Raw genomic sequence first — 13,143 nt, forward strand, 5'->3', positions numbered from 1 at the left:
GAATAAAAAATAAGGTAAGCAATTTTTATTTTTTACTGTATGACTGCATTTATTGCCATTTTATTGGAATCTATACTATAGAAATGAAGGTAAAACTATTACATTTTCTGTAACCGAAAAGGATCTGTTTCCAACACTAAGTTCAACTGATCCCAACCAAATGAAATCATCCGTTTGTCAGCTTACCCCTGCTGCTCGATGCTGCAGTTTCTTCCCGCCAGTATTCTGAAGAACGGTGCGACGTGCTGCGGCGACAGGTTGACCAGCAGGGGGCGCAGTCGGTTGTGGAACCACGGCGAAACCGCCGAATCGCCCACCGAGTGGTCAGAGAGGTTCGCGCGATCAAACACAACCTGCAACATGGCCGACCTCACCGCCGAGGGGAAATTGTTTCCATGACCCTGCGGGGAAAGAGAAACGACAAAATAAGAGTTAGAAAGAAAAAAAAAAATCAGTAAAGCAACGACAAAGAGCAGCTTTTAGAAATAGGGTTTAGTTATGTGTTGCCAGTTTAACTGCAACTCCTCCTACATTTCTGTAATTAGATTAAATTGTATTTTGCTGAAGGGTTGTCAACCCATGTTAAAACATTCACAGGAAATGTAGGACTTATGATATATTCACAGGGTTCAACATTAAAGTTTATGTTTGTACCACTTGCCTGATCGTGCAAGTAAGTTGCTAGATTTACTGTTAAACCCTGATACAACCTCGGAAAAGCAGACAAACTGTTTCACACACTCACCATGATAGCAGGGGAGAAGTCATCAAAGAAGGCGGGCAGGAATTTGTTGGGGACGTGTTTCATCACCATGGTAACCTGGGCAGGAGAGGCGAGCTGGCCGGGTGTGGCGGACACCTCCGCCAGCTGTCTGACTGTCAGCTGCGGTAAAGCTGTCATCTGCACGTTCACGCAGACAAAGACACGTGCAACAACGCAGATGGTGAAAACATTTAGGCAACAAAGAGAAATAAAATGAGCATAAAATCAAGAGATGAAACAGGAAGTATACCGCTGAAAAGTTGGAATAGAGCATCCGCAGGTCGTGGAAAGACACGAAGACGGAGAACCCTCCCAAGTTCTTCTGCATCCATTCTCCACTGCTGTTAATGTGTGAGCTGCAGCTGGAGTCTAAAGCACAAAAACAACAAATTCAACTTCACTGTAGGCTTTATGTTTGCAGCGGGTTCAAGAAACCCTGATGCCTTTGGTATATTTATGAATGATAGTTCTGTTGGTATCGAAAAATTAAACATTATCATGCTGCACAGATGTCCTGGTCTATCATATTCTACAGACTTAACGAAACATCTTTGTTTGGTACAGATTCCTGCAAAAATCACATCACAGTCAATAGTTTTTTTAATGAAAATGAGAATAGTATAAAAGTTATCATTCCCTCTAATATCGCAAATCATAGCAATATCAGTTAAAATAACAGTAATTACATATATTTTCTAAATTGTTCAGCCCTTCTACACAGTTTGTTTTAAACTTTTGACTTATTTAACAAATGACTGGAGATATTTCATGCAAAGAGAACATTTTGGATACTTTTCCAAGAACTGGCAGTTTGAATAATGTGTGAACTTGACTATTGCAAGTTGAAACGATGATACATTTTCCTGTACTTCCATTCTGCCAACAAGGTAGCATGTGACAAACAGCAAGTACAGAGGTGGCTGATGAAGTACAGCTGATTCATTTTAGATAGCAACATCGCGTTTTATATGGTCTATAATGGTCTAAAAATTGCTGAAGCTTGCACATCGAACCCAACACAAACGAATGACATTACCTTTAAGGCTAGGGTTGGTAATGGTGAGAAACCAGCAAGAGTACGCTAAATCTTTAACTGTAAAACCCAGCCCAAAGAAAGCAGCTAGCGGCATTAGCTTCCAACCCTGAAAACAGCCGCATAATTTGTGATAACACACTTTATAAAAATGTGAGAACATACCCATGGTGCTATTCCTGGTCAAGAAAGCCTTGATGAAGTGTGTGTACACAGAAATCTGCCTGGCGACTGTCATGTGTGGCTGGACATGGCTCAGTATCTGCACCCTGAAATGAAACGAGGGTTTGTGTGGTCAACGCAGAGTGTGATGACATCTCGACGACGAAAGAGAGAGATTCAGACCTGCGCTGAGATCAGATCAGGTTGGAGACGTAAATGTGCTGCTCACATGTGCTGGTAGGTGGTGCAGTTCAACTCCTTTGTGATGAGACACGAGAGGAAGTTAGGGGAAACGGCGGGCAGGAATGGTCGAAGCCGGACTTGGAACCACAGCCGGAAGTAAGCGGGATTGTTGAGGTTGGTGTCCAATCGGATTTCTCGTATAGAGTCCAAAATCATCGGCACTGCAGGATTTGTGGGGTCCAGAGTCTACAAAAAACAACAACATTAAGTGTATAGTTGTGATCAGTAAAAAGGTAAATTTGTAAATTGGGGAGAACTGCTGATTCATACGCTGTTGGTTAGAAGATCCAGAGCACCGTCCAGCACAGGTGAGGCTTTGGAGAGGAAAAGCTTCCAGACGGCTCTGGAGCCGCTGGAGATGGAGGAGCGATTACACAACAACATCGCCGCCAGATCTTCTGCTGTCAACGCTGTCAGCTGTGTGATGAATGAGCAGAATGACACAACAGGTGAATAATGAAGAAAGATCAGAAAAAACAAACTGAAGATCCAAACTATTTCACATATTAGGGCAGTTATGGATCAGTGGTGGAGGAAGTATCAGATCCTTTACTTTATGTAAGTAAAACAAAAGAATTTTAAACTGACATTTAAGTTTAGAAGTAGTAACTTAAAGTATCAAAAGTGATTCATTATGTAGAACATCTCCTTTAAAAGTTTTATATTATTATAGAATATTATTTTATTCTTTTTATAATCCCTTACAAAAACATGTAAGAGCATTTTGATGTAAAAAGTACAAAAAAAAATATATTTCTGTGATGCAGTGGAGAAGAAGTAGCAAAGTATCATAAAATGGAAATACTCAAGTGAAGTACAAGTACCTCTAAACTCTACTGAAATACAGAGCTTGAGTAAATGTACTTAGCTCCACCACTGGTGTCTTACCGACGCACAGGCGAATTCCTCAACAGCAAAGTCACAGTAGCGTCCGTTAATATCTCCTCCGTTGATGTGGAGCTGCAGCATGCTGCTGTAGTTTCAAATTAATAGAATACAAATATATAATTATTTATTGATGATGTATGAACACAAAGAAATGTGTAAAAAGCTCAAGTCGGTTTATAAATCCCACCTGTTCACTCCAACACAAATGTCTGTTTCTGTAAAAAAAAAAAAAAAAAAGCAATAAATGAATTCATGGTGATTATTAACATTCACGTACTGAATTTCATAAATGTTTAAGCAGTGAGACAACTTACCGTTTGTCATGGTGACATTGCACTTGGGGAGAAAAGGATTAAGATGGTTATGAGTCTTTTATATCGCAAAACAAATACGAGACGAACAATAGTCAGGAAAAAAAAAAGATAAAATCACAGTGAATTACCTCTCCACTGTTTATGATGCAACCTATGAGAAAAGTAGAAATGCAAATTAGTTTATGGTATAGTCCATTTATGACTCATTGCAATCATACGTTCACATTACGGCGTATTAACAGCTAAATAAAGACGTGTTCATGTTCAGGTTTGATGATAAACTTCAGACAAAACCGAATTTGCCGTTAATGGTGACCAATGGCCATCTTTTAGCTGTAGGTTGTAATCCGTTTTAATTATTGAACAAAGTGTCTGTTAAACCCGCAATGATGATTTTAGATCTTTGTAACACTTGGGGGAAGGGGAAACAAGTTGCGAACACAACTGGACACACTGACATACTTGATGAATGTCAATTTATTCGCTTTCTTTTTGCTCGGTGTTTGTTCTCCACCAACTCCTGAGGGAAATATAATCCGTCTCTTTAGCTGCTGAATGTTGCTCTATGATCACCAGCTAGTCTTTAACGTTCCCTCTGTAGTGTACAGTACGTGTTTATAATTACCTGTAGGTTCATCACTACAAGAGACGCCTTTCACATTGTTTTCATATTTGATGCATTATCGGTGTATAATGTTGATCGATTTATGGATTTACTGTCTGTCACAGACCCTTCCACAATTCAATAAAACCAAAATAGAGCTTCTTAGTTTTTTCCTCATCCCAACTTTTGGTTTTCGGCAACGTAAAGCCAAAATGATATTTTTTGTCAAATACACTTTGCTGGTGTACGACTGAAAAGAACCAATTTAACTATTTAAAAAAAAAATGTATACTTTCATTCAGTCTGATGTTTATAATTTCACTGACCTGACACTTGGTCATCCTGTGCAGCTAAACAATGTTTACCAAATACATCGGAGAATTGTGTATAAAATGATCCAAAAATATATCCAGGATATTTCATTTTGATTGAATGGTGAGGCAACAACATCAATCTTGGGTTTGAAGATTTTCGGCTGGTTTATTCAACTTCAAAGCTCCTCGTGATTAAAGTCTTATATTGTTATTATATTGTTATACATGTTAATAATATTGTACAGACTGAGCTTCTCACCTGGTGGTATGTTGTTGGATAACTCCGCCTTCGCGTACATGATGGTTGACGCTGTACTAAGAGAAACTGTAGGCACCATCAAGTCCAGTCTGGTGAACCTAGAACAGCAACAAGAGGGATTAACGTCACAATTTTATGTTCATAGAATTATTTAGGAATAATATAAACACAAAAAAAACCCATGAATATATATGAACTCACAGTGTTTTGTATGATGAACAGGAGAGGTTTCCCTTCAAATACAGAAAACAACGATTATTACCTTCAACAAGCGGTGCAAAGTGTAAATTCTGAATAAATAAAGATTTTTTTTTTTTTTTACCTGGGTCTGATATACGGCGAGGTTAACCAGGAACATTGTAATGTCCTCAGGAGACTTTTCCACGAGATCAAAGATCCTATTTATGATGGCGTCTGTCTCTGGAGAATTAGGAAGAATCCACACCAGCTGTGCACTCTGTATTGGAGTCAGGAATCGTAGGACCTCCAGCTACATGGAAGGGAGGGAACGAAACAAAAAGAGGACTTCTGTTGAAAATAATGAGGTCATAATAACCGCATCGGCTAACTTTCTAAAAACCTTGATATCAGCAGAAATTGATCCTTACAGGGTTTAAGTCTGGGTTGAGTTGAAACAGCTCTTTGATATTCACATAACGTAAAAACGGACCCAGATTCTTCATCAGCCACTCTGCACTGCTGTTGGAGGCAGACACACAGCCTGGACCTGGACCAAGTCATGAGGACAAAGACAAATCTGTCAAACATTTTTCAACTCACTATTTTTGAAACCAGTCAGAGCGTTATGGTCGTTCCGATCGCGCAGCGAGTACCTGAGTGTGGCTGCGACAGGAAATGTAGGATGAAATCCTTGATGACCACGCTTTGTTGCATATAGGTCATGTTACCAAAATGGTGGGTAAATTCCTGCAGTCTGACAATAAAAATCAACGACAGAATAAAACATATTTATATTAAATTTATGATAAAAATGGTTAAAGAAAATCATGAGGTTGTAACACAAAAAAAATGAAATTGTATGATGGATGAAAAACAGAGACACAACTCTGCTCCTCATCACCAATGGGCAAAAATAAAAGAGACACCAGACGAGAGGCCGTGTTGTAACTGAATCAAGTGGGCTGTTGGCCATCATCTCAAGCCAAGACCTCTTAAGTATGATATATCTATGATATATAGACTTGTCAGTCGTTGGAAAATCTCTTACATTTGCTGGTATGAATGACAGCTGAGGTTCCTGCTGCTCAGACACTGCAGAAACTTTCCGGATGTAAACGGCAGCAACACACTCAGGCGGCTCGAGAACCACATCCTGATGACGTTGCTGTTCATCAGCTGCTCGTCGGTCAGCACCAACACTCTGATCTCTCCAATCACTTCCAAAACCGCAGACGCCGATGGACCAACCATGCTCATGGACTGTAGGAGAGATCAATTGATTGAATCCATAACTGTAGCTGTCCTCCCTCAATCTACTTTAAACTGATTTGCTCTTTTGGGACTGTTAACATTTGAGCGGTTCACTTTACGCAATCCTGAAAAGAAGTTGAGGAAGTTCATCAGAGGGTTAAAAAGATACCGACCATGTCAGCCAAAATGTCCAAGGCTGGGTCCAAGATGAAGGACAGCTTCGTCAGCAGCAACTTCCACAGCACTTTGGAGTTCCTGCTCTTTCCGGGCAGATTACACTTCAGAAGAGACACCAGCTGATTGGCTGTGAAGTTCTCCAGCTGTATGTGTGACACAGCAAGTGGTCATTTATATTCTATCATATATTTATATATATACTGTACATTATGTTATACAGGTTAACAATAATTTCACCTGATATTAATATTTACTTTATATCTCACACTATATTGTACTATATTATGCATGTACTATTCTGGTGTACACTGTTTAAGTAGGTAGTACTCTATACTATACTATACTAGCAATATGGTATATTTATAGTGTATTTTAACATATTATTTAAATTATGTATTCCATAGATATACATCTCTAGTGTTGATATATATATATATATATATATATATATATATATATATATCTGTGTAATGCCTGCATAACCTGCTATTGTAACACAATCATTTCACAATTTGGATCAATACAATGTATTGTATTCCTATTTTCATTTTTATATAATTCTAAGTATTTTATTTTATTTTGTATCGTTCTCTGCATATCTTTGTATTTCTGTCTTTGTGCTGCTGCAACATCTGAATTTCAACAATAAAGGCTTATCTGTATTATATGTATTAATTAAGACAAACAGGCAGCATGTTGCAGATGTTTTCTCAGGAATAAACCCTTGCATTTCCAATCTGACTGTGGCTCTTTAAAGCATAGTGACCTGTGCACACGCATACGTCTCCAAGGAAAAGCTGCAGGGAACCTCCATAGATGTGCTCAAATAAGAGAGCAGGTCGGAGCTGTGAATAAATGTGAAAACATTTCTTTTAAAAAAGGTCAAATACACGTCAGTCAAGAGACTAGTGAAACCGTTTTTTTTTGTATAATTTGGGATAAATATTATAACAAATGGGATACCTGTTAACTCCTCTGCAGATGTTACTACCTGTCAAACCGAGAAAAAAAAGTGAAAATGATTTCTAGCACTGAAAGGATTTACAGTAATGTAATGAGTAACAAAATAAAGAGACTTTACACTGAGGTGTCAAAGAGCTCTTACCATTGTAGGGGGTCACCATGCACTGTGAATGACAGAGGTAATACATTTGAAGGAACATTACAATAATTCATCAGAAAAATCTAAATATGAGCAACAAAATACAGATGAAATAGATTCATTTGAAATATTTAAAGAACTCTCACCGTTAAGTTCGCCGGCAAACACTCTGTCCAACACAGAATAATATGCAGTCAACTATTGTGTGCACATGATAACACTTAAACAACACAATCAAAAAAAATGGTGCCTTTGTGTTTATGGTCGTTCCTGTATGTTTTTCTATGTTCGTGTGAGAAAGAGACTGACCATCTGGCGCCATGTTTATCAGCTCTTCTATGAAAGTCCAGACGCCTGGTTCAGTGTCTCGAGGCACGAGCGGTATGGCTTCGTACAATCTCTCAAAGCTGGAGGAAAAACAAAACATTCAACGAGAACGCATTTAGAGAGGCTATCCACCAACTACGGCTTTTAAAGATGATAAGTGTATAAGTTCAACATTTAAGTTCTATAAGTTAGAGTACAGAAAGAGGGCAGGACCTTATAACTGTTTACTCATTTTCAAACGTATCCTATTTATTTATTTATTATTTAGAATTTGCGGTATGTGTTTACTGTTCACCTGTGATACCTCTGAGATGTGGTGGAGTAGAAACTTGCAGTTGCATTAATTGGAAATACTCAAGTAAAGTACAAGTACCTCAAATTTGTACTCAAGCACATCATTTGAGTAAATGTACTTATTTACATTCCACCGCTTGCGTTTGACCATCAAAATGTCTGCTGTGAAAAAGGTCTACTGGGATAATCTAAAGAAAATAATACATTTAAATCTTGTCAGAATTAACCACCAACGCAGTGGTAAGTTCTTCAAGCATCTGAAAGTACTCACATGTGTTTGAAGACATCGCAGGGTGGTTTTGCCTGAAAAATTTAATATTTTACAATTAATCATCCAGGACAGTTTAAAGACTTTCCAAAAGCTTTATTCTTAATTCTGTATCATTACAAAGCCGTTACCTTATAGATGATATAGTGCAGGTTGTACAAGACCTCTTGAAGTTGCCTGTTTTCAGGGGACTCCAGTAAGAAGTCAAATACTCGGTTGATAACGACGTCTTTCTCAGGTGGAGTAGGAAGAGGCAACGCAAGCATCTCTGCTATCTGCCTTGGAGACAATTGGGGAAGAACCTCCAGCTGGACGAGGGACAAAAGAGTAGAAACGATTAACGTCGAAGGAAAGGCTTCAGGTAAGTGAGTTGAGATGAAGAATATCAGACTTACTCCAGAGAAGTTTGGGTTGAGCTTGTAGAAGTCAGTGACGGAGGGGATTCTTGAAAAGGCACCAAAGTTGTCTGTCAGCCATTCTGCGCTGTTATTGGCCGAGGAGACACACTGAGGATCTGAACCATACATGCAAAAATGAATGTATATTTATTAATTTAGTAACTAACTACATTTACTCAAGTACTGAATTTAAATTTTGAGGGGACTTTACATAAATATATTTCCATTTCATGCTACTTTCAACTTTTACTCCACTATGTTTATTTGACAGCTAAAGTTACTTTATAAATAAAGATTTTACATACAGGAAATAGAAAAATACAATGCATTGTTACAGATTAAACTGCCAAAAACACAGATTAAAATGGAATCCACCTCAACCAACTAAAACATTTTCCAGCATACTTTAATTTTTTTTGCTGAAAATACTTTCTTATTGTAACATGCAGGACTTTTACTTGTAGCGGAGTATTACTTATTGTACTTAATAAGTAGTTCATTTGCTTCTCTGTTGTTCTTTTGCACCGTTTCAAAGGCTGTTACTTCTGTGAACAGTTTACTTACCAGATGTGTTGTAGTTCAGCAGGAAGGGATAGATGAAATGCATATAGATATCGTAACTATATATATTTTGGTGTTTGCTGAAGGCTGCCACACTGCACATATTGAGAAAGAAAAGAAAGAAATGACATTTGATGCATCATACTGTGTGTGTGTGTGTGTGTGTGTGTGTGTGTGTGTGTGTGTGTGTGTGTGTGTGTGTGTGTGTGTGTGTGTGTGTGTTTGTAAGAGAGAAAGACAACGTCTCTTCGCACTCGTGAACTCACATGGTTTGGTAAGCTGGGCAGGAGAAGTTCTTGGTGCTGAGGCAGGACAGGAGTTCTGTGGGTATGTCAGGCAGGAGGGGCACCAGTTTGATCTGAAACCAGAGCATGATGAAGTTCGGGTCCTCCAGGTGTTCCTGGGTCAGAGACGAAGAGTCCACCTCGCCAAAGATCTGCTGAAAGTCGGACGCGACCTCTTTGAAGTTCTAGAAGAGGAAAAGGTCGTAGATTTTATTTATTCTTAAGTTAGTGGTTTAAAGACAGAGTTTTTGAAATAAATAAATGAAAAGAATACCCCCACCAAACACCAAAAAGAGGGTCCCAAATAGATTGACACTTAATTTAAAGTAACACAGCGACAACCCATAAACGATGCTTTAAAAGGTTTGATGACATCAGTAATGTCTGTAAACATTGAGGTGAGACAGGCTCATATTCAGATTTATGATCCACAGAGAAACTAAGATGATCGAATATTTTAATTTAAAAAGAAAACAATGTAAAAAATGTTTAGGTTGACGTGCTCACCGATGTGAGCAACTCTTGGATCAGTGAATTCAGACGTTCTGTCAGCTGTCCAATCAATCTCATGACCGTCTCCTCGGACATTGTCAGGTTGCTGCCAGCAGCACAGTGCAAAACTTTGGCCACATTTGCCACTGCATCCGTCAGCTGGTAAGAAAAGCAGATGGGAAGAACCAGAAGATCTTTAAGATTACTTTTCAAGCGGACGGCTGACAACAAGGAAATGGAAATGCAAGTTTGAATCAAACTTATAAACATTCTAAACATGATTACTTACATACAAAAATGAAAGAATAAAATGAAGCCTCACCCCGCATTGGTTCTTATCAAGAGTGATGCTACAGACGTCCTGGATTTCAACGGTGTCATTGTCCATGGTACCATAGTCCAGATAGCTGCACACAACCAAGACACAAGCAGACATTTAAAAGTAATTATCAAGAAACACATCGACTGACCTGGGGATGGATTTAATAGACTGGTGCTGATTATTTGACCACTAGTGGGCAGAGGAACTCTACAACAAGCCGACAAACATACAACCTCAACACACTTCATGAAGTTACTTTGCCACATTACACATCTAAAAGTTAATGAGTAAGATTTGCAGTAATTTAGAGTCGTGTTTCTGGTCACCTGCCAAATCTAAATCCAATAGTCACCCTTGTTTTAGCTCTGTTTTGGTCCCCACCAGCTCCTGAGAAAAACATCAGGGTCTCGAGCTGCTAGACGCTCCACTTTCTCCACTAGCGAAGTCGCTAACTTTGTCTTTCTGCAGTTCGGCGCTGTCTTCTGTTTTAACATGTTGCCTTTGAGGCAGGAAAAACATGAGCTGATCTCTGTGTGGCTGCTGCATGTGTGTATGAAATATATATCGTCACCGTACACCGAGTCAAGAACTCTGTACAAACCTTCAGGATTGAGGCAAAATGTATTGATTTGCTCGAGGTTGAATTCAAAAATGAAACTTTCATTTCTGATAACCAAGGTGAGTGCAGTCGCTCTCCTTCACCTTTTGTACCAATTCATGTGTTTACGGTGCATAATTTGTAGCCTCTTGAGGCTTATTAATTATTGTCACATAATTAGTGTCAATTAAGGATTAATTAATGCTACACTGCTGCTGCTGCTGCTGGATACTGAACAGTAAAACTGAAACAATGAGCCAGAAGAGGCTAAACACATCTACGCAGAGATGAGTACAGTTGCATTGAATAGCAGTAATTACTGGAACTGAGCCATCATTAAGATTATCGGAGCTTTAAATGTGTATTTGTATCATCTAATGATCTAACTGACACACACTAAAATAATAAAATCATACATGGAAAAAGATCAACAAATGCTGGATGGGAAGCGATTAAGAATTGAATCTAAGACGTTAGCTTGACTTACAACAGTTGGTGGAAGGCCATGGTGATGTTTTGATGCGTTAGGGCCCCGTCGTTTGGCAGGAACCTCCGTAACACCGGCATCACGACATGCTGGTACCAGTCATCCACGTTTGTGACGTCAAACTTTGGTGTCTCTGGAACTCCAGATGTGTTTCGTGGTCGGTACATGTCTGCCAGCTCGGCCAGAGTCCAGTTGAGCAGGAACTGAGCCAGAGTGGTGCTTTTTATTTCTGACACGTCCCTCTGGGGAAACACAGCAGGTCAGGAGTTATTTCACTTGCCAGGTGTACTGTGTGCATTCATCTGCACGTTGAATTATGTAGCCTGTGTGTGTGTGTGTGTGTGTGTGTGTGTGTGTGTGTGTGTGTGTGTGTGTGTGTGTGTGTGTGTGTGAGAGAGAGAGCTGGCACCTCTTGTGTGAAGGACACAAAGTCATGAACGAAGCTCCCAATGGGTTTGAAAGCCGTCATGAATCCACTTACAACCTGTATGTGCAACAAAAGAGGAGAGATGAGAACGAATTATAACATCTTAAACAGGGGTTTCCCCTTATACAGTATTTAAATAAAGACAGTTGCTTATTTACACATCCTGCAGATACGCAGCAACATTAGCATCAGCTGTTTGGTGCTGAGCACGTAGAGTGCATTCATCAAACGTATCCATCTTTTCGTCTAACCCTCAGCTAGATATCCAATAGGCGTATTTCCCCGAAATGTCAAACTATTCCTTTATGAAGAACTGTGAGAGTGAATTAAAACAGTAATGTTTCCAGGCATAAAACCAAAACAACAGAGCTGAGAAGAACTTGCAGACTTGGTGATAATTCTGTGTGGGTTTATCACCACGAACGGCCACTTATACAACATTAGTCATTTAGTCCATTGCTCATGTAAGAATATTGGTTCAGGCAGCTTTACATAATCAAAAAAACACACTATATCTTGTGTGTCCGTCAAAGATTTGAACAAAACAAATCATTTTAGATTCAGACACTTGATGGGTGATTTAGCATTAAAGCCTGGCAGCATCGGTACATCCACGCCACATTGCAGTACCTTTCCGAGGCTGGTGTGTGGGGACGGTGGAGGGTTTGGGTAATATGTGGGATTCGGAGGATAGGTAGAAGGGGATCCAGAGTCAGTCCAGTTGTGGCCCCCTCCAGGGGTCGTCCAGTTGTGGCCCCCTCCAGGGGTTTTCCAGTTGTAGCCCCCTTCAGGGCTCGTCCAGTTGTGGCCCCCTCCAGGGGTCGTCCAGTTGTGGCCCCCTCCAGGGGTCGTCCAGTTGTAGTCCCCTTCAGGGCTCGTCCAGTTGAAGCCCCCTTCAGGGCTCGTCCAGTTGTGGCCCCCTCCAGGGGTCGTCCAGTTGTGGCCCCCTACAGGGATCGTCCAGTTGTGGGGAGGGCCCCCTGCTAACAAGCTGTGGAAGACCAGGCTTAGGGTGCCGTTGTCCAAACCCGCGACTTCAGGATTCAGCAGCAGCTCAGCCTTCTGCGCTGGAGACAGCAGGTGTAGAACCTCCAACTTTGGGGGAGAGAAAAAAAAAAACAAGGAAGAAGAGAGGAGGGGGATCAGATGAAGAAGTAGAAGTGTGACAAACTTTGTCCTCCACTGTGTCCCTGTGAGGTTGACTGGTAACCTCATAGTATACAGGGTTGAAATCCGATAAATCTTGAAGGAACTCACTCCACTGAAGACCATGTTGAGCGTTGTGAAGTCCTTCAGTCGGGCCATGGCTCTGAAGGCACCAAAATTCTTCATCAACCACTCTTTGCTGCTCTGCTGTGGGCTCACACAACCTATACAGATATTACACACACTGAG

At 40.1% G+C, this 13,143-nt stretch overlaps 1 protein-coding gene across 2 annotated transcripts in view; it reads right to left on the reverse strand.

The window, feature by feature from the left end:
- Nucleotides 1–13,143, reverse strand: part of LOC137885344 (uncharacterized) — a 32,701-nt gene that overhangs the window by 12,000 nt on the left and 7,558 nt on the right. For both annotated transcript variants that reach the window (XM_068727570.1, XM_068727569.1), the window contains exons 8-40: nucleotides 13,006–13,118; nucleotides 12,379–12,843; nucleotides 11,731–11,805; nucleotides 11,322–11,563; nucleotides 10,237–10,321; nucleotides 9,930–10,073; nucleotides 9,405–9,607; nucleotides 9,142–9,233; nucleotides 8,575–8,693; nucleotides 8,311–8,487; nucleotides 8,183–8,214; nucleotides 7,600–7,697; nucleotides 7,437–7,459; nucleotides 7,294–7,315; nucleotides 7,152–7,179; nucleotides 6,955–7,033; nucleotides 6,185–6,331; nucleotides 5,809–6,020; nucleotides 5,414–5,514; nucleotides 5,189–5,307; nucleotides 4,903–5,070; nucleotides 4,782–4,813; nucleotides 4,581–4,678; nucleotides 3,532–3,554; nucleotides 3,404–3,425; nucleotides 3,277–3,304; nucleotides 3,090–3,174; nucleotides 2,472–2,618; nucleotides 2,188–2,387; nucleotides 1,962–2,065; nucleotides 1,014–1,132; nucleotides 746–901; nucleotides 187–401 (exon numbers count right to left, since the gene is read on the reverse strand). In XM_068727570.1, coding sequence (XP_068583671.1) covers nucleotides 187–401; nucleotides 746–901; nucleotides 1,014–1,132; nucleotides 1,962–2,065; nucleotides 2,188–2,387; nucleotides 2,472–2,618; nucleotides 3,090–3,174; nucleotides 3,277–3,304; nucleotides 3,404–3,425; nucleotides 3,532–3,554; nucleotides 4,581–4,678; nucleotides 4,782–4,813; nucleotides 4,903–5,070; nucleotides 5,189–5,307; nucleotides 5,414–5,514; nucleotides 5,809–6,020; nucleotides 6,185–6,331; nucleotides 6,955–7,033; nucleotides 7,152–7,179; nucleotides 7,294–7,315; nucleotides 7,437–7,459; nucleotides 7,600–7,697; nucleotides 8,183–8,214; nucleotides 8,311–8,487; nucleotides 8,575–8,693; nucleotides 9,142–9,233; nucleotides 9,405–9,607; nucleotides 9,930–10,073; nucleotides 10,237–10,321; nucleotides 11,322–11,563; nucleotides 11,731–11,805; nucleotides 12,379–12,843; nucleotides 13,006–13,118 — 3,973 coding nt within the window. The remainder of the gene's footprint in view (nucleotides 1–186; nucleotides 402–745; nucleotides 902–1,013; nucleotides 1,133–1,961; nucleotides 2,066–2,187; nucleotides 2,388–2,471; nucleotides 2,619–3,089; nucleotides 3,175–3,276; nucleotides 3,305–3,403; nucleotides 3,426–3,531; nucleotides 3,555–4,580; nucleotides 4,679–4,781; nucleotides 4,814–4,902; nucleotides 5,071–5,188; nucleotides 5,308–5,413; nucleotides 5,515–5,808; nucleotides 6,021–6,184; nucleotides 6,332–6,954; nucleotides 7,034–7,151; nucleotides 7,180–7,293; nucleotides 7,316–7,436; nucleotides 7,460–7,599; nucleotides 7,698–8,182; nucleotides 8,215–8,310; nucleotides 8,488–8,574; nucleotides 8,694–9,141; nucleotides 9,234–9,404; nucleotides 9,608–9,929; nucleotides 10,074–10,236; nucleotides 10,322–11,321; nucleotides 11,564–11,730; nucleotides 11,806–12,378; nucleotides 12,844–13,005; nucleotides 13,119–13,143) is intronic.

This window comes from Cebidichthys violaceus, unplaced genomic scaffold, assembly GCF_023349555.1.
Source record: "Cebidichthys violaceus isolate CVI_PGR_0920_01 unplaced genomic scaffold, fCebVio1.0.p SCAF_4, whole genome shotgun sequence".
Taxonomy (NCBI): domain Eukaryota; kingdom Metazoa; phylum Chordata; class Actinopteri; order Perciformes; family Stichaeidae; genus Cebidichthys; species Cebidichthys violaceus.